Here is a 21,286-nt window from a genome sequence, read left to right on the forward strand (position 1 = left end):
TTAAGAGAGACTTCACAAAGGAAGATACATGAATGACCAATGAGCACATGCAAAGATCCTAACATAAAAAATGCTAATCAAAACACAAGAAAGTAATACTCCATAATGTAGTCATTAGAGTGACCAAAATTAAAGAGCAGATATATGGACTACAAAGGTGTGAAACAGCTAGAATTCACAACTGTTGATAGGAATGTAAAAAGTTACACCCCATAGGAAGTGTTTGGGCCACTTCAAGAAAGCATAAATCATTAATACTGTGTTCAGACGTTCAGACACGTCCAACTCTTTGAAACCCCATGGGCTGTATGTAGCCCACCAGGCTTCTCTGTCCATAGGATTTTCCAGGCAATAGAATACTGGACTATGTTGCAATTTCCTTCTCCAGGTGACGTTCCCAACCCAGGGCTGAAACCCGTGTCTCCTGCACTGGCAAGAGGATTCTTTACCACTAGTATCACATGGGAAGCCCCCATAAGCTTATCATAAGACCGACCTATTTCATTCCTAGGTATTTACCCAAAGAAATTAAAACAATTGTCCAAAATACTGTCTCCAGCTCTTGTATAAAGGAATCTAGACTGCATCCCAACCACGTGGGGCTATTTACATCCCAGAGACCTAACTCAGGAAACACTAGGTTTTCAGAGAAAGAAAGAAAGAAAAAAACAAAAAAAACTTGGCAAATCCACTACCTAGTAATTATACAAATGTCATTCACTTACAGTGAGTGAAAACATAATACACGAGTGATTACAAACTTTATTAAAGTGACTGAAAACATTTAAACACACGACATGACATACCATGTCACTGCAATGCAAGGTGCCATAAGAAACAGAGAGCTCTATTCCAGAAGATACCTTTGAAATCTTATCAAACCTCTCCATCTTCCACGGGAAGTAACTGAAACCTTGATGGTCCCCAGCTATTCTGGGGCCAGGTGTTTCGCGGCCGCCTCCTCTCATCACTCTGGAATTACCAACAGATGGAATTGACAAGGCTGGGATTGTTAATTAACCTTCCAGGGCAGAGGCCTCAAGCTGCTGCTGCCCACATATACTTTCTGCACTGTATGTCTTTTTACTTTTCTTTCTTTTTTAATAATAAAACAATGAGGATCCTGTGTGCAGGAACTAAGACTGACACAGCCAAATAAATAAATAAATATATATTTTTTTAATGGAAACAGTGAGAGTCAGACCATAGAGGCCCCTCATGGGAGCACACCTGATACCCCGCTTCTGTCAGTTCTGGTCACCCTCCATGGCCGGTCCACAGCCTCCTCTTTCTCCAGACCCCAGTGCCGGGCTCCCCAAAGGCCACAGACTCCTAGTCCCGGCGAACCACAGACTGGGTCACTTTTATCTGCCCAGGTAGCTAAAAGGGAGGGCACTAGAGCTCTGCCCTGACCTGGCGCATGCACACAGCGCCCCCTCCGTGGGGACCCCACCCCAGATGCCCTAGGTGGGCCCCGAGTGCAGCTACACAAACCATCTTCCCAAGACAGCAATCTGAAGTCCATCCACAGCTTAGCAGCCATTCTCATGTCAAACCCAGGAAAATTTCTAACAAAAGACACCCTCCCAGCACAAGCTGGGGCCAAGGCTCTTACTCTGGAGTCCCAGAAGTTCGAGCCAGGGCCCTTGGGCTCCCCGCTTTGGACACTGCTCTGCACAAAGCCCCAGGGTGCGGTCCACTGCCTGCACCCCAGGCAGCCAGTGGACAGAAAGGCCAAGACCAACACACAACCCCAAGCAAGAAAACCCCCTACACTCACTTGCATCCTCGGGCCTGCTGCTCCTCCTCACAGCTCGGGGCTGTCTGGACGCCTCCGGAGACAAGTCTCTTCCCCGGAGAGGACCTCCAGGGGCCACTCTCTGGCCCCAAGTTCACGTCCAGCCCATCCACAGGCCCCTCCAAGAAGAAATCTTCTCCTTTGAGCTCTCTGGGGGCCTCCCGTGGGGTGGGCCTGGTCCTGGAAGCCGACTGACTGTGGGCGCCGGGAAGGCAAAGAGGAACGTGTGTGCCCTGGAGCTTCCAGGGCAGCAAGTGCGGTCCCGCAAGGAGGTGGGCAGGAGAGGATGCCCGGGACGCGCCCGTGAATGCGGGCGGCGGCGGAAAGAACCCGGGCCCCCAGGGAACCGCTGCAGGAGCCGACCGCTGGCAGAACACTGGCCGCAGGGGCTCTTGGGAGGCCACGGGCCTGGGTTATCTGTTCCCGGCAGGAACCTCCCTGAGCTGGGAAGCAGCTGGAAGCAGCTGCGGCACTCAGCCTCTGTCTGTGCTGGGCGGCCATTGGCCGGAGCTGGGGAAGAGGTGCTGCATCTACATCGGCCTCACCTCACCTGCTGCCTTGCATCCGCTCTGTTTCAGGTACCTACATCCTCCTCTTGCCTGCCAGTGCAGGAGATGTAAGAGACTGGGCTATGGTCCCCGGGTCTGGAAGATCCCCAGGAGGAGGAAATTGCAACCCACTCCAGTAGTCTCGCCTGGGAAATCCCATGGACAGAGGAGCCTGGCGGACTACAGTCCCTGGGGTCGCAGTCTCAGATAGGACTGAGTGCACGCACACACACATACGCACATTGTCTCTCTCTCTCTGCAGCAGGCCTGTGAGTTCAAGGAGCTGGTGTAGTAAGTGGCAGAGAAAGACCCCTTAGTGACAGGTGTGCCCACGTGGCCTTTGCAGGTTAGTGCAAGGTCCACAGTAGGCAGTTAAGCTCCACTACTTCGTCCACCTGATGCAAAGAGCTGACTCACTGGAAAAGACCCTGATGCTGGAAAAGACTGAAGGGAGCGACAGGGGATGAGATGTTTGGATGGCATCACTGACTCAATGGACATGCGTTTGAGCAAACTCCAGGAGTCAGTGGAGGACAGGGCAGCCTGATGTGCTGCAGTCCATGGGTCACAAAGAGTCAGACACGACTTAGCAACTGAATGACAAACGGCGGGGGTTGGGGGGTAGGTGGCCTGAGGTTCACACATCCATACCTCGACACTGAAAGGGGATGATGGGGATAATCTTCATCTTTGCAAATGATCTCAGGATGGATGCGGTTTCATCATCACTCTCTTCTTCATTCAGTGTGTTTGCTGTTTACTTGATTGAGAGCTTGAGAAAGTGGGAAACATGACCGGGACATTTGGAAAGAGAAAGAGTTCTCAGATGTAGGGGTCAGACAGATGTGGAAGGAAACCAGGGCCCCATAGCCCATGGACAGAACCAAGCCTACCGCTCAGTGGCCTTGAGTCATCAGCCCAGAAACAAACCTTCCTTTTCTGTGGCTTTTCCCTCAGGGACCCTCAATCTTTCCCACCATACCCTTTTCTGGCCCCAAGTGTTTCTCTGAAATGCTGTGCCTTTGGCTTGCAGTTTTCAGGGAAATGTGCACACTCATCCGTTATTTAAAATATGCATTTGATGTACAAAAGTCACTAACTTAAAGAAAACTAACACCCAGAGTGTGTAGTGACTAACTTATTCATCCATTATCTTTTAAAAGATATGCATGATATTTCCCTGAAATCATGAAATATGAGGGCTATAGTATATGACGCTATAAAGCCTCATCTAGAGGGTAAAGTTGCAATGTAAAGGATTCTTTCAAGGTCCCTGCATGAGCAGTATGTGTTGCATTTGAAAGCAGTTGACTCTTGGACAGTGCTTCCGACTTCAATGAGCATAAGCATATCAGTTTGATGATATAAATGCTTTCAACTCCCCACCTCTGTAAGTTACAACTCCTCCGCTTCTGTGAGTTACAGCTACCCACTTTTGTGAGTTACAAGGAATCCATCTTTGTAAGTTACTGGCCACTTGCTTCTCACCTTCATTCTCACTTTTCAAAGGCAATATTTGCCTACCTACATCTTTTAGAAAGCTCTATATATACACAGAGCATTTGAATTTTAGAAATATAAAAAAAAAATGTGACTCCTAGGCATGTAAAATATGAAAACCTTTAAAGGTAAGCAAAAAAATATGGTGGTGAATGCACCTTATCATTTCCAAGAGTAGCTTGGTACATTTGTCCATGGGATGACCATGGATCCATAAGATGTGATATGATGAGAACAGAAATAGCCACAGAGGGTCCAAGAACAGCTATGAGAAACAGATGCTGTTTCCTGAAAGGAAAACACTTTGAGAAACTTTGGGGAGGCCCCGGTTTTGTCTACCTCAGTTCTCTCTGGGCTGAAAAGTGATAGGTTACATGAAACATTCACTGGCATTCTTTCCTGTTTACTCTGATCCTCTCTCTCAAGTGGAACACACCCCCTGTTTATGGTGGGAGGGGGGAGCTGTTTCCTTGAAGCAGGAAGCCAGCTATACAGATTTTGGTTTATACTAGTGATTTCTAAAATAGAAAGTAACAGATGTCAGTGATAAAGTATACGGTAGTGAGTAGTATAGTCTAACTATAGCCATGACCCTACATCTTCCGTTTGAGGGTTTAGTGTGGGATCAATACAATCCTGGAGCTTGGGAAATTGTACTGAGGGTAAGGTTCAAAGAGAAACTCATCTGATTTTCCACTGATTGTAAGTCAGAGACCAACAAGCGCTGGTTCCTCGGCATAAAGCCAAGGAAATCCACTTAAGGTCAGTGACTCAGGGGGCCAAGGTTGGGAGGGGAGAGCTCTGAAACCTTCTGAGGAAGTTCACACGGGCAGGTTTTATTTCCCACTCATTTAAGGATCCTCCCCAAGCTGGTTCATCTTTCAGGGCAAGGATGGGCTAAAGAAAGATTTTGAAGGTTTTATGCACTTGTATCTGCCACCTGGAATCTATGAGCAAGTTTCTGAACCCTGCTTGAGTTAATACTTAAGGTTCTAAGAGGTAAGCCAGGGGAGATGTATAGTTGAGGTTCAGAAAGAGGGGCCAATATTTCTGCTCCTATGACCTTATTTGAAAGAATTTACTAAATTTAGAGGCTTCTGAACTGTAAACACTCTTAATCACTTATACAATTTTCATACATAATGCTTTTGGCTAGTTAAATGCACAAGTTCATCATGTGTAAATATCAAGATTACTCCAGGATAACAGTAATATTTTAAACGTTGGGAGAGGGCTTCTAAGATATATATTTGCCTTTTGATTATATTTCAGCATGTGTGTTTGTCCTAAGTTGCTTCAGTCGCGTCCGACTCTTTGCGATCCTACAGACTGTAGCCCACCAGACTCCTCTGTCCTTGAGATGCCCCGGGCAAGAATACTGGAGTGGGTTGTCATGCTCCCCTCCACGGGATCTTCTTGATCCAGAGATCGAACCAAATCTCTCTTGTCTCCTGCATTAGCAGGCAGATTCTTTACCATTAGCGCCACCTGAGAAGCCCCATATTTCAGTGCATTCAGATGCAAAGTCAATCGCATTTATATGCGAAGGGAGGGTGACTGTGTTTACTATAGTAAAGGAAGTAATTATTTTAAGTTCTAAGTAATATCCTATTCTGCCTTTTAAATGTTGTGAATTAAAATGCATATTTTTGTATATAGACTTCATTCCTTTAAAATTATTTTAGAAACAACTAATGTACATGTATTCAATCAAAATGAAATGGTTTAATGTATTCTAAGTGTTGGATAGGGATATAAAGAGAAATCAGCAAAGGTTCTGCTACCTAAACACCTAAGAGGGGCAAGTAGTGGGGAAAGTATATTTTAAATGTAAAAATCATTCAACTACAGATCTGGTCATGTAGCCATGTACAAGCCCCTGTGTCCTTATCTTCTGAAGTAAAACGCTGACTCGAGTTAATTAATGATTGGGAAATGTGAAGATGCAGAAACAAAGAATAGCTGTTGGGATAAAGAACTGGTAAAAATTTCAACTATAATTCTGCAACATAACAAAATCATCAAGCTTCCAGTTTCCTGCAAGATACAAATAAAGGTCTGATACACATTCCTACGTTGTTTTTACAGGAAGCCTACCCCCTCCCCCCGATGAAACATGCTGACCACAAGAACAGAGACCCTCAACTGGTTGAAACTAGAAGGCTGATGATGCTTGAAACTTCACCTTGATGCCAACCAATCCAAGAACTGTCCATGAGCTGATCAGGCCCCATTACTTGAACACCATAAAACTCCTCACGAACTCCACCAGGGTGGGTCACATGGTCTTCAGGGCATGAGCCCACTGTGCCCCCCTTTGCCTGCAAAGTAATAAAAGCTTCTCTTCTACTTCACCCAAAACTCTGTCTCTGTATTTCTATTCAGCACTGGAGAACAGAGGCCAGGATTTCGGCAACAATCATCCACATTAAAATTCATTTAAAATCTTGTAAATTCTAAGAAATCTGGTTATTTATAGCTCCTGCTTCTCTTTATGATGGATGGCTTCCCAGCAAGCCGTTTGAACAAACTCTTTGCAGATTCACTATCATGTACAATAATAAAGTCAATTAATATCTTACTGACTTCTGGACACCTTTATGTTCCTTTTCCCAGAAACCAAAGTTTATGGGAAATAATAATAACAATTTTATTTCCTTTTGAGACATAAGGTAACAATGATTCTTGGTGAAATTAAGTGATGCCTTTATGGTGGACCATAAAGAAGGCTGAGTGCCAAAGAACTGATGCTTTCAAATTGTGGTGCTGAAGAAGACTCTTGAAGGTGCCTTGGAGTGCAAGGAGATCAAACCAGTAAATTCTAAAGGAAATCAACCCTGAATATTCATTGGAAGGACTGATGTTGAAGCTGAAGCTCCTATACTTTGGCCATTTGATATGAAGAGCCGACTCACTGGAAGAGGCCCTGATGCTGGGAAAGACTGTGGGCAGGAGGAGAAGGGGGTGACAGAGAATAAGATGGTTGGATAGCATCACCGACTCAATGGACATGAGTTCAAGAAAAGCCCATGAGATAGTGAAAGACAGGGAAGGCTGGCATTCTGTATTTCATGGGGTCACAAAGAGTTGGACACAACTGAGTGACTGAATAACAATATGTTAGAAATCCCACTTCCTTGCTGACACAGTCCTACAGGAGACCCCTCATTTCTGTTCAATTCAATCAGCCCATCTGCCTGGTTACCTCCACACGCAGAGATAGACCGTCAGTTTCAGAGCATTCTCACTGACCTCTTTCAGCCTGGGTCTCTGCACAGAGAAACAACATAGAGAGGCACATAGAGGTACACCTGCAGATGTAGACGGTTACAGCCACAGATGGTCCTATACAGGCGGTTTATTCCTTCAGGTCAGCGGGTTTCATCCTCAGCATTTTTGACATTTCATAGCAGACAATCCTCTGTCACATGGGGCTGTCTTGTGTGTCTTAAGGCATCCATCAGCAAGTATTATACCTCCATACCCAGTGGACCCCACCCAACTGTGTCAAACAAGGATATCTCTAGACATTACCAAACGTTCCCTATAGCATAAGATTGCTCTCATATATATATATATGAGAGAGAGGGGGGAAAAACATTAAGATACAGATATTCATAAACATAGAGATAATTGCCTCCATAAGAAGTCCAGAGGCAGAGCACATATACTTACAAAAATCAAAAACACCCAAACACTAATTCAAATAGATATATGCACCCCAACATTCACAGCATCATTATTTACAAGAGTCAAGATACAGGAGCAACCCAAGTGCCCACTGACAGATGAATGGATAAGGAAGATGTGGTATATGTATATATTAGAAAACAACTCAGCCATAAAAAGGAATGAATTTTTGCCATTTGCAGCAACGTGGATGGACCTGTAGGGCAGTATGCATAATGAAATGTCAGACAGAGAAAGACAAATACCAAATGTCTTCACTAGTATGTGGAATCTAAACTATTTAAGAAAAAAAAAAAAGTGAATATAAGAATGGATATAACGAAATAGAAACAGACCCAGGGAAATGAAACTAGTCGTTAATACATGTACAAACTATTATGTATACAATAAACGAGCTGCAAAGATATATTGTATAACACAAGGAATACAGCCAAGTCTACAATAATTATCAATAGAGTATATAATTTTTTAACATTCTGAATTGCTCTGATATATGCCTGAAAGTCATATAATATTGTACACCAACTGCATCTGAATTCTGAAAAAAAGAGAAAAAAGCAACAACAGTAAAAACAAAACCTCCCCTACTCCTAGCCTGCCTTGAACACCAGGAGAGCCATACTTTTTCTGGATTAAGGCAGCATTTTATCCTGATTAAAATGACAATGGCTGGAAGGCAGCCCTCAGGGAGCCCTGGGGCTGGATAGATGCCCTGATTCTCCTTCTGACCTCTTCCTTGCAATCACTACAATGTGCTGCAGTTATTGAATATATATAAGGAAGGGATACCCTGGGTCCCGCCAGCATCCATACTTCCAGATGGTGTTTTATGAGATATTACATACCACTTATTCAAGAAAATAAAACATTGAGAGTAATTGAACACCGATACTGCTATAATTTATAAGTGTAACATATGGTGAAAGTCGCTGAGTCACGTGCGACTGTAGTCCATGGAATTCTCCAGGCCAGAATACTGGAATGGGTAGCTATTCCCTTCTTCAGAGGATCTTCCCAATCCAGGGATTGAACCCAGGTCTTCCCCATTGCAGGTGGATTCTTTACCAGCTGAGCCACCAGGGAAGCATATACTGAGAAATTTCTTCATGCCAGTGAATAAAGATCTCATTTATTATTTTTTCATAGTACACTGTAAAACATGCACCCTCTAATCATGCTCTATATAGAAAGATAGACATTCATATAAAATAAAAAATACATTTTTGAATTTGTTTTTAATGCTATCAAAATGCACCCATACGCATTTCATTCCATGTATATTTCATGGTAATTTTGTATAATAAATTCTTACATAGAATAGCCTTGCTGAAGGAGACAACTTGTATTAATAGTTTTTAAATTTTAGAGAAATTTCAAAATTTCTGTCTAAAAGAACCTGCTGCAATTCATAACTTTACCAACAGGATATAAAAGCATTTGTCTAAGTATGTCAAAAACTCTGAGTTACCAAAAATGTTTAAGTTTTGCCATTCAGAGTGGTGAAGTATTATATTGCATTATTGTTTTAATTTGCTTTAAATATACTTATTACCATGGATGGCTTATATTTGAACTCCTTGTTCATATTTTTACCTGGTTTTCAATTAAAGGATTTATTTAATTCCTCATAGTTCTGGGAGTACATGTCATAAATTAAGAAAATAGTCCCTTGTGTTTCATATTATTGCAAATTCTTTTTCTCAATTTGGTTTTTTGATTTTAAGTTTCAGGATGTCCAATTCTTCAGTCATTTTCTCCATAACTTCTACGTTATGTATACTGAAGTAGTTTTTGTTAGTATTTTTATCATTACATATTAATATTTAAATTGATGGTCCAACATGTTAATTTTGTTTTAAGCAGTGAAGACAAGATTTTGTATTTTATAAAACTGTGTCTACTTTCATGTTTCTGTCACCAAGACCTTAAAAGAGATTTGTCTGCTAAAACGGGGTCATGTTGCAAGTTAGCTGTTAGTCTTATTGTCCTTTCATCCTCTCTCTGTAACTCTGAGTGCCTTTCCATATGTCTACATTTATATAAGAAATCTGCCCTAGTATTTGGGGGATTGGGAAATATTTTCCCTATATATATATTCATGATTACTCAAAGCACTCAGTTGCCCATATTAATATGATTTGTTACTTCCAAAATGACCAGGATAATGAAATAAACCATCCATTTTGGCTCACGTAAAAACACCACTGCAGCATGGATAGTAGTGAACAGAATTCAAATACATGTTGAAACTTGCTTGTAGTTTTGCAAATATATTTCTGCCTATCTCCCTTAAACGCTTCATATTTTTATTTCCAGAATTTCCATTATTACAGTTTAGTCACTTTTGTTAATAAATGAGTCTTATGAAAAAATACTTGCAGTTTTTAATGAGTTGTTGCACATTAAGCTCAGCTAAGAAGATTATATACAACTACATGTGTGCATGCATGTTAAGTTGCCTCAGTCATGTCTGACTCTTTGTAGCCCGCCAGGCTTCTCAGTCCATGGGATTCTTCAGACAAGAATAATGGAGCGTGTTGCAATGCCCTCCTCCAGGGTATCTTCCCAAACTAGGGATTGAATCTGTGTCTCTTACGTCTCCTGCATTGGCAGGCAGGTTCTTTACCATTAGTGCTACCTGGTAAGCATACAAGTACATATTTTTATATAAATGCAAACAGAAATACATATTTAGGCCTCCACTGGATCCTTGAATCTTCGATCGTCTCTTCAGTTGGTCTTCTCTTCAACACTAGCCAGTTGCAGACAACCAACATAAAAAAATAAATCAATGGACTGAATCTTACCTGATGACATTTATCTTGACCATGAGTTACTAATTTAAAGCATATGCTCAGGAAGGGAATTTGGAAGCTGTATCAAATGATTTTTAATTTCATCATCTTAAAATATGTACAAAGAATAGTGACCATGGCTGACAGATTCAGACTCATCGAAACATGATAGGTTTGTAGGAGAGGAAGGAACACTGGGGCTGTCCCCCACAGCCTCCCTGCAGCGCCCCCTCTCGGACAGGATGGCCTGTTTGATCAGATCCCTAAGCGCTGGTGGGGCCCCTGGGCTTTGACAGCCTGAGACGTCCACCCTGCGGAGAGGGCCCCTCTGTTGCCTCACACAGGCCGTCTCTCCAGGACCCTCCTTCACGGGGTGCTGGTCTGATGGTGCTGCCCCATCCCTTCTAGTCCCTGACCACATGGCTGGCCGCATGCAATGAGATGCTAAGATGTTGGTATGAATACAATACTCCGGAAGCTTTTATCCTATTGTTTCATCCAATGTTTCTCTGAGTCTTACATGGGACATTAGTCACCAGTCAAGCTAAAGATAAAATGATGCTTTGATTTTTATCTGACTATGGGTCTGTGAATGGCTCCCTAGGACCTCATAATGACAATGGGGAAGAGGAGGGTGGAATTTCAACACTGCTGGGCCTCTAGCCTAATTTAATCGAAATGCAACCAAACCCGCTTATTAGCCCTTAAAAGTTCTCAAGTTCTAAACATTGTAAGCCAGAAAAATAAAAACTAATACAGTATACTAACGCATTTTTATGGAATTTAGAAAGATGGTAACGATAACCCTATATGCAAGAAAGAAAAAGAGACACAGATGTATAGAACAGACTTTTGGACTCTATGGGAGAAGGCGAGGGTGGGATGATCTGAGAGAATAGCATTGAAGCATGTATATTATCAAGTGTGAAACAGATCGCCAGTCCAGGTTGGATGCATGAGACAAGTGCTCGGGGCTGGTGCACTGGGAAGACCCAGAGGGATGGGATGGGGAGGGAGGTGGGAGCGGGGTTCAGGATGGGGACACATGTAAATCCATGGCCGATTCATGTCAATGTATGGCAGAAACCACTACAATATTGTAAAGTAATTAGCCTCCAACTAATAAAAATAAATGAAAAAAAAAAATCACCAGATAGAGTTAATATTATACAAATTTCTTTGGTAATACATTCAACCACATTTCTTTGAAAAAAAACAAAACAATACTGACACCTCAGCATCACCCAGTCATGATTTCCTGACTTTCACGGCCCTATCACAGTCATCTCTTACCTCTTCATCACCATCACTGCAGAAAATTAGGGATAATCCTGTAAAAGTGAGAGGAATGTAGAGCGAAGAAGTCTGTCACAGCTATTTTCCTAGGACTTGTAATAATCATGGAATAAATATGTTGATTTTCCACTTCTGCATGGCACAGTATTCCTTCATAGGTCCACTTTTATTCACTTTTTGAGGTTATAATGGGATTTATTTTCCAAGTTTGATATTATAATGTTATCACATTTGGAAATTGATGTCAACTTCAATTATTTTAGATTTGGGGACAAATTGAAATACAACTTCAAATTTAGAGAATGTCTACAAGATATGACTGTCTCTATGCTCACCTGTAGGAGAGAGTTACATATAAGTCATGTTGGGTTAAACTCACAGAGTTCAGTGAGGGGTGGTCCTGAATTGGGAATAGATTAAATCAAAACTGCTCCATGAAGATTTATTGACTATTTTAAACTAAAGTATCTGTTGTCACCAGAGAAGACAGTCACAGAACAGTTCTTGGCCTTGGAGGATGTATGTTCTATTTTCCATATTAGAACACAAAGATACATATAACCTTCAAGAAAGGCAACATCAGAGATACTGTGATTTCAAAGGAGTACATGATTCAAGGTCTATGTTAATAGCAAGTGCTAAAGGCATTCAGAATTAAAAAAAAAAAAAAAAAGACTTGTTGGAGGGGTGTTGTTTTTAACTTGGGATGCACAGGAACAGATTTGTGAAATATTAATAAATATAATATGTAATTGGTTTTGAAAGTTGAATATAACTTAGGCAAGCAGAGTGAAAGAGGAAGAATATTGTAGTATATTATATTTTCTTATAAGGTCAGAGCAAGGAATAACTCATTGACCCATTTTACTAAATATGTTCCCTAAAATATATTCATAGACTGAATATCTATTCTCCCCCCCTGCAAACTCACATTCTCCCCTGTCCCTGCTAATGTGCTGGCATTTGAAGGCGGGGACTCTAGGAAGTGGTTAGTGATTAGGGAGAGAGTGGGGGGCTTCCCAGAAGGGTGAGGGACTTCCCTGGTGGCTCAGCTGGTAAATAATCTGCCTGAAATACAGAAGGCCCAGGTTCGATCCCTGGGTCAGGAAGATCCTCTGGAGAAGGGAATGGCAACCACTCCAGTATTCTTTCCTGGGAAATCCCATGGACAGAGGAGCCTGGCAGGTTACAGTCCATGGATTGCAAAGAGTCATTCACAACTGAGTGACTAACAGTAGGGAGGGTGGGGTCCTCATGACTATGATTAGCATTCTTCTATGAGAGACCTTGGAGAGTCCCCCAGCCCCTTTTACCACAGGAAGACACTGAGAGCAGAGACACAGATAGCCCCTATGAACAAAGCAACAGGCCCTCGTTAGACACAAAGTTTGCTGGCAACTTAATCTTGAGCTTTTTGCCTCTGGAACTATGGGGAATAAATGGCCACTGTTATTAAACCCCCCAGTCCGTGGTATATCCTGTTATAGCAGCCAGAGTGGACTGAGACACTACAGGGGACACACGGAAGAGACTGGAAGGCAGACATGTTTAACAGTCTGGGGTCAGGTTGGAGGCTTCCTTTAATATCAGGGTCACGTTGACCAGAGCGTTCTTCTTACTGGCAACACAGAATGCAGACAGGAGCACAGCGGCCGTTTCAGGATTAGAGGGGTGAGCCTGGGGCCACGTGTCCTTGTCTCCGTCATAGTCACCCCCTATGGAGGGTCAGCCTCGGGCAGGACAGGGCCTTCATGGAGCATTTTCTGTGAGCATCAAAACAGGCTGTGGTTTAAAAAGAGATACTGCAAAATAAAATGTTTAGGGTTTTATGACCACCTGGTGGGACTTCCATGGAGATTTGAGAATCAAGAGAAACTACAGAGTCAATATGGCCAGAGACTTAAAAAACAGCAGTAATATGACAGCTCATAAAAAAACAGCAAGGGCACAAAAACAGAAATATAGATCAATGGAACAGGAGAGAAAGGCCGGAGATAAACCCACACACCTATGGTCAATTAATCTACCAAAAGGAGGCAAGAGTATAAAGTGGAGAAAAAAGTCTCTTCAATAAGTGGTGCTGGGAAAGCTAGACAGCTACATGTAAAAGAATGAGATTAGAACATTCTCTAATATCATACAGAAAATAAACTCAAAATGGCTTAAAGACTGAAAAGTAAGACCAGATACTATAAATCTCTTAGAGGAAGACATAGGCAGAACACTCTCTGACATAAATCACAGTAAGATCTTTTTTGATCCAACTCCTACAGTAATGAAAACTTTAAAAAATAAATAAACAAATTGGGCCTAATTAAAGCTTTTGCACAGCAAGGGAAATCATAAACAAAATGAAAAGGCAACACACAGAACGGAAGAAAATATTTGCAAATTAAGTGACCAATGATGGATTAACTTCCAAAATGTTAAAAGAGCTCATGAAGCTCAAAAAAAAAAAAAAAAAAATCAAAAAGTGGGTTGAAGATCTAAATAGACATTTCTCCAAAGAAGACACATAGATGGCCAAGAGGACAGGAAAAAGTGCTCAACATCACTAATTATTAGAGAAATTTGAATCAAAGCTTCAATGAGGTATCACCTCACACCAGTCAGCGCTGTCATCACCAAACGATCCACAAACAATAAATGCTAGAGAGGGCAGAGAGAAAAGGTAACCTTCCTACACTCTTGGAGGAAAGAAACTGATGCAGCCGCTACGATGAACAGTATATGGGTTCCTTCAGAACCTAAAAGTAGAGCTACCAGCTGTAGTAGCATACCACTGCTATCTACCAGTAGTAGAATATACTATTCAGCAGTCCTACTCCTGGGCATATCTGTTAAAAAAAAAAAACAACAAAACAAACAAAATAATTTGAAAAGATACATGTACCCTGATGTTTGTCAGCAGCACTGTTCACAATAACCAGGACACGGAAGCAACCTAAATATCCATCCATGGAGGAATGGGTAAATACGATCCGGTATGTATATACATATATACATACACACAATAGAATATTACTCAGCTATAAAAAAGAACAAAATAATGCCATTGGCAGTAGCATTTATGGACTGAAGAGATTGTCATATTGAGTGAAATAAGCCAGACAGAGAAAGACAAATACTGCATGATATCACTTACATGTGGAATCTAAGAAAAGAAAATATTGCATCTGAATCTATTTGCAATACAGGAATACAGTCACACATGTAGAAAGCAAACTTATTGTTACAAAGAGGAAAAGCGGGGAGAGACAACTTGGGAGCTTGTGACTGACACAAACGCACTGCTATATGTGAAACGCTGCACTGTGCTTGGTCGCTCAGTCGTGTCTGACTCTGCAACCCCGTGGACTGTAGCCCGCCAGACTCCTCTGTCCATGGGATTCTCCAGACAAGGATACTGGAGTGGGTTGACATTTCCTCCTCCAGGGAATCTTCCCAACCCACGGATCAAATCCAGGTATCCCACATTGCAGGCAGATTCCTTACTGTCTGAGCCAAAAGGAACGCAAAGTATAAACCAGGGAATACTCTATAATGACCTTTATAGGAATGGAATCTAAAAAATAGTAGATATGTACAAATGCATAACTGATTCACTTTACCAATATAACACTGTAAATCAACTCTACTCCCATAGAAATTAATTAAAAAACAGTGAGTAACTAAGGTTTTAATTCTAGATAATCTAGGAGCAGGTTTCTAACTTTGAGTCTAATTGTTTCTTTTGTGCTCACAAAAGTCTTCATTTAATGCTCAATAGCCCCATAGTAAAAGTTGATTTATTGATAGATATATAAATCATATATGAGTTTGTTTCATATAAATAATCCAAAATGAAACATACACTGTACACTATTGCTTTATTTAAAGTTTTTTTGTTACACAGGGTAAATCATATATTCTTACTAAATTTCAAGTTACAACATAAACATGAGTAATTCTTAACCTCAAATTCTGTTTGTTAGCTGGGGATTACATCTAAATGTTATGTAATTTATATAAAAATGTTTATCTATTGTATTTCACAAAATACATTTCTTTATAGTAAAATGATCACATTGTTTAATATTATACAACTGTCCATTTTTGGTTGTTGCACATGTTGAGCTGCTAAAAACAATGTTTGTACAGAAGTGATACACCAGAGACCATGGCAGCTCTAAGTAGTAACTTTCCTGACAATTGAATGAATTGGCAACTCGCACATCAAGTCTCTCACAAAGGTGCCCTTTGTTTGAATTCCAGAGATGCTCTGGGTACAATTTAATAGTATTTGAGAAAGGAACAACTGTTCCAAGATACAATGGGAAACAAATAGCCTTGGAGTCTCCACCTCAACCTTATTAATTAGATTTCAATACTATTATTATACAACTATTTTGTCCATGAACTAATGTTGAAATACTACAATTTGCTCACATATTTGCCCAAATAATGAGAACATTTTCTATTTTACGTCATTATTTTTCCTATTTCACAACATTATTTATTTCCTATTTGACATCATTCTTGATTCAAATTTTATATTTGTAAAGACCCTTGTGGCATGAAAACCCACTCCAGTATACTTGCCTGGAGAATCCCCGTGGACAGAGGAGACTGGCGGGCTGCAATCCGTGGGGTCGCAAAGAGTCAGACACGACTGACTGACTAAGCACACAGCACACAGCATAGTGCTTGGCAGTTATTATTGGAATTCTGTTTCTGATATGCTTTGGGAATTTGTTAGGACACCTGAAATGGTCACTTCTGTGGCCCAGAAGACTTATAATGTACTATTAGAATGTCCACTCGAAGAGGTATTCTGACTATGGAGTTCAGAGGAAAAATTAAATCATTTAATAGAAAGACAAAAACATCTTCCTTACTGTAAGGACAAGAAACACATAGAATTGTGACTTGTTATTCATCTCAAATGAAAACTTATAAGTAACTGAGTAATTTATACAAACCCAAGCAGTTTCTTTCTTATCAGCCTTCCTTACTTTCTCTAGTTAAAACAGCTAAGTGAGTAAGAATTAAGCTTCACACATATAACTCACCAATATTAATAAAGTACCTCAGGATAAAATACAATGAATCTAACTATTCTAACCTTAATATTTCTACTGCTGATCCTGTTATAAAACTGAAGATGGCAGGTATGCCTTTTCCTAAACGTTATAACATGTAAGTGTCAATCATTCAGTTGTGTCCAAATTTTTGTGACTCCGTGGACTGTAGCCCACCAGGCTCCTTTATCTGTGGAATTCTCCAGGCAAGAATACTGGAATTGGTAGCCATTCCCTTCTCCAGGGGAATCTTCCCAACTCAGGGACTGAACCCAGGTCTCCTGCATTGCAGGCAGACACTTTGTGGTCTGAACCACCAGGGAAGTTCATTAACATATAAAATGATCATAGTGTCAACTTAAAAACTTAAGGGAATAATAAATGGTTTAAAGGCAGATTGGGCTTCGCTGGTGGCTCAGAGGGTAAAGAATGCCTGACATGCAGGAGACCTGGCTTTGATCCCTGTGTCAGGAAGAGGAGAAGGGAAAGGCTGCCCACCCCAGTATTCTTGCTTGGGAAATCCCACGGACAGAGGAGACCGGTGGCTAAAGTCCATAGGGCCACAAGAGAGTTGAACACAACTTAGCAACTAAACAACATCAAAGTTGAGAAAATTAATATTTAAGATAGATTTCCTTTAGAATAGGATAGAATTATAGAAATTACAAGAGTTATAGGGATTGGAAATATTAACAGATTTTTTTTTTTTTTTTGCTGTTTGTTTTATAAGCAACAGAAGTTTATGTAATTATTTAATTACTTTGGAAACTGCTCCCCCAACCCCAAATAATGCCTGAACCTACAGAGTGCATAAAAATGACCTTGGATATTTTAAAATAATAGATTTGAAGATCGTTTGCAGTTTTTCCCTCAGAACAGGAGTGCTTTCAGCTGTACAGTAAATTAAAAATCACATCCAACAGATGATGGATCTGGCTGCATCTGAGACCACTCCTGGGAAAGTTACCATGCAAGAGCTGGGCACTCTTCCTCACAGAGAAGTATTTTTTACTTCCACATGCAATAGGCTTTGTTTTCTCATCAAAAGGGAAAGAATTACTTTCAACACAGAATTATATGCCTTAATATTTGAGTTAACTGGATTATCTATTTTTTGTCACAACTCTTTGGAGTTTTTATTACAATTCTCTCTGTTCTTACAAAATAGCACTATTCCCTAGTAGAATCATTTATGTGGAATAAAAACTAGTAAATAACTAATAGAAGAGCATCAGAGAGATTAAGAAATCTTGCATCAAATTAACAAGTACTGCCTATGTAGATACTTTGTCCAAACACACTGGCCCATGCATCCTTGACAAGAGAAAGCAAGCCTGGCTAAGGAGTCCATAAAGGGGGTAGCCATATGCAGTAAGTCTCAGAAAGGACAACTGGAAAAGCAGACAGTAACACTGGAGATGGATCAGGAAAAAACTATAAGGTGATTTATATCTGAAAATGCATAAAGAAATGCAATTAAAATAGTTTTACATATAGACATAATCTATTTTTAACATATTGACTAGCTAGTTAATACATTAATATTGATACACATTCATGTTATATATTTATTAATATATTAAGAAATTCCAATGTCTTTGAAATGGATAGTCCTTATTCCTTAGCCAAAATTAAAAAAAAAAAAAAAGATGGATGTATTGTATAGATACAATCTTGGTGATAAATTAAAAATATAACCTAACAATCATCCCAGGAAATATTGTCCTTTCTCATGGTGAAAAATCATATATCAAAAGAGAAAGCTAATGAGCAATGGGATGTATTATGATGGTGCAAACCAAAATTTTTCCAGAGCGCAATATTTTTCCATGCTTTTACCCCACGCACCTCCTATATCCTTTGTAGTGAATATATTCTATGATGATATCAAGGTTTCTTTTGTTGTTCTCTAAATTGTACTCAGACATGTACCTCTGTGCTTTTTCTCTCAAACACACAGTTGCTTAAAAACAATGGTGTATTGTAACTGTAGTTAAATTACCTTAGCAACACTGTTTTATCCATCTTGAACAATTTGGTATCTATTAATGAACTCAGTGATTGCTTTCAGTAAGAAGTTGTGCTTTTAGGGATTGAAAACATGGTGCACACATCCCTAATCTTTACTTTTTCTTTATAGTAACTAAGATGTACCTTTCTGATCATTAAATGCAAATGCTAACCCCAATGAAGTTTCAGAATCGGAGTATGTCAAACATTGCCACCTGGTCTGTAACAGGAAGAGCCGACACCTTACCTCACTTTCAGATTACCCTGTTGGAGCTGTCCATCATACACTGACAGAATATCGAAGTCCTCTTCCAGAGCAAAGGTGTGGAAAGACAGCTGTATCCGATTGCGCTCCCCCGTGATGATGATCCAGGTGCAGTTGGCATAGTTGGGGTAGCCGTGGGGGAACCCTGGGCTCTCGATGGTGCCATTGGGACCCTGAACTAAGCCCCCGCAGTTCTGACCTGGAAAAGAACACACACCAGAAAGCATATGAGTTTGGCCTGTCTTTAAGGTATTCTTTGTAAAATGTTCCAACCATCATGGCCATTTATTTTATTTTTGGTCACACTGTCTGGCTTGGTGGATCTCAGTTCCCCAACCAGGGATTGAACCTGGGCCATGGCAGTGAAGTCCAGAATCCTAACCACTAGACCATCAGGGAACTCTTCGCCTGTCTTTATAATGATTTATTGTGTGATCCTTCATGCACAAATGCTGAGTGATAAATTGCAGCAGTATTCTCCAATGTTAAAAACTAGAGAATGTGTGTGTGCTTGGTCATGCCCAACTCTTTGCAACCCCATGGACTATAACCCACCAGGCTGCTCTATCCATGGAAATTTCCCAGGCAAGAATATATAGTGTTCTACCCTTTTTATAAAGAAGAGAGAGCAGTAAGAGTACATACATGTGTTTGCTTATATTTTTTAAAGGAAATAAAGGAAAATAACAGGGAAGCCAATGAAAAGTGCTATTTATCAGGAGATCAAGGGATGGGGCTGGGCTTGAGATGCGAGACTTCTCTGAATGTGTTTTTTTTTTATATTTTTCTGAGTTCTGAAACATGATAATTTTTACATATTTAAATAATAAAATTAAATCAAAGAGGGGGAAAAATACTGGAGTGGGATAACAATAGATAATAAGATGGTGGAGGAGTAGGTGGGCATGGAGTGCATCTCTCTCCACAGATACATCAGGAATACACCTTCAGACACAGAAGTGCAGGCAGAACATCAGCGGAGAGCGGACAGGAGTACCTGACCAGTGGAAAAGAATATAGAGACCCATGCAAAACTCGGTAAGATGAAGGAACTAGGGGGAGAAACAAGAGTGTTACTAGAACTGGACCTGCCCTCCACAGGTGGGGGAACTGAAGCGGGGGTCCCATCCCCACATGGGGGCAACTGTCTGAGTCAGAGGGGAAACATTTAAGGCTGAGACTGAAACAGCTGATCTGTGGCAGCCTAAATGGAATGAAAATCAGGGAGTCCTTGCCTCAGCCATAAGTACCCCAGACAGGGAGGAGGGTCCCTGGAAGGCACAGCGGCTGGAAGCCAGAGTTTAGGGATTGTGGAGCAATCCCAGGGTGAGGGCTGCTGTTGACTGCGGAGAGACAGCTCAAGGGGCTGTGAGGAAGGAGATCATGGTGGGAAACACCTGTGGAGTAAAGCCAGGCAGCCATGGAAGCAAGGCGATACTGCTGAGTCATGTGTAGGGGGTGGACCCATCACCATAGCCGCTCTTTCCCCACACACCAGCATCAGCAGCTGAACAATAAAGAGACTGGCCCATCAAACGCCTGAGGCACTGATCTGCAGAGGAGGACCCCACCCAAGTGCCCCTTTATGCGCCTGACGCGCTGATCTGCAGAGGAGGACCCCAGCCAGGGTGCCCTCTATGCGCCTGACGTGCTGATCTGCAGAGGAGGACCCCAGCCAGGGTGCCCCTCTATGCGCCTGACGCGCCGATCTACAGAGGAGGACCCCAGCCAGGGTGCCCCTCTGTGCGCCTGACGCGCTGATCTGCAGAGGAAGACCCCACCCAGGGGCCCCTCTATGCACCTGATGTGCTTATCTGCAGAGGAGGACCCCACCCAGGTGCCCCTCTATGCGCCTGACACGCTAATCTGCAGAGGAGGACCCCAGCCAGGGTGCCCCTCTATGCGCCTGATGCGCTGATCTACAGAGGAGGACCCCAGCCAGGGCGCCCCTCTGTGCACCTGAGGCGCGGATCTGCAGAGGAGGACCCCAGCCAGGGCGCCCCTCTATGTGCCCAATGCACTGATCTGCAGAGGAAGACCCCACCCAGGTGCCCCTCTATGCACCTGACTGGCTGATCTGCAGAGGAGGACCCCAGCCAGGGGGTACTCCCTCTATGTGCCTGACAAGCAGAACAACAGAGAAGGACCCCAGGCAAGGGAGCCCTCTAAGGGCCTAAATGGGCAGAGCTACGGAAAAGACTGGCCAAACAGGCTTTCTGATCACCAGCTACCAGAGGCTCAAATAAAAGACTCTGAGAGGGCCATAGCTTCTGTGGCGGAGGCAATCCGTGTCTGCACACTTGGTGCTGTCAGGGTCCCAGCGA

The 21,286-nt window shown here is 41.8% G+C and overlaps 1 protein-coding gene across 1 annotated transcript in view; it reads right to left on the reverse strand.

Moving 5' to 3' along the window:
• The window catches only part of CSMD1 (CUB and Sushi multiple domains 1), a 1,628,138-nt gene extending 1,608,148 nt beyond the window's left edge, over positions 1-19,990 (reverse strand). The window contains exons 1-2 of the mRNA XM_061134533.1: positions 19,960-19,990; positions 18,945-19,161 (exon numbers count right to left, since the gene is read on the reverse strand). Of these exons, the coding sequence (XP_060990516.1) occupies positions 18,945-19,161; positions 19,960-19,990 (248 nt within the window). The remainder of the gene's footprint in view (positions 1-18,944; positions 19,162-19,959) is intronic.
• Between the last annotated feature and the right edge of the window lie 1,296 nt (positions 19,991-21,286).

The sequence above is a fragment of the Dama dama genome, chromosome 32, assembly GCF_033118175.1.
Source record: "Dama dama isolate Ldn47 chromosome 32, ASM3311817v1, whole genome shotgun sequence".
NCBI classification, from domain to species: Eukaryota; Metazoa; Chordata; class Mammalia; order Artiodactyla; family Cervidae; genus Dama; species Dama dama.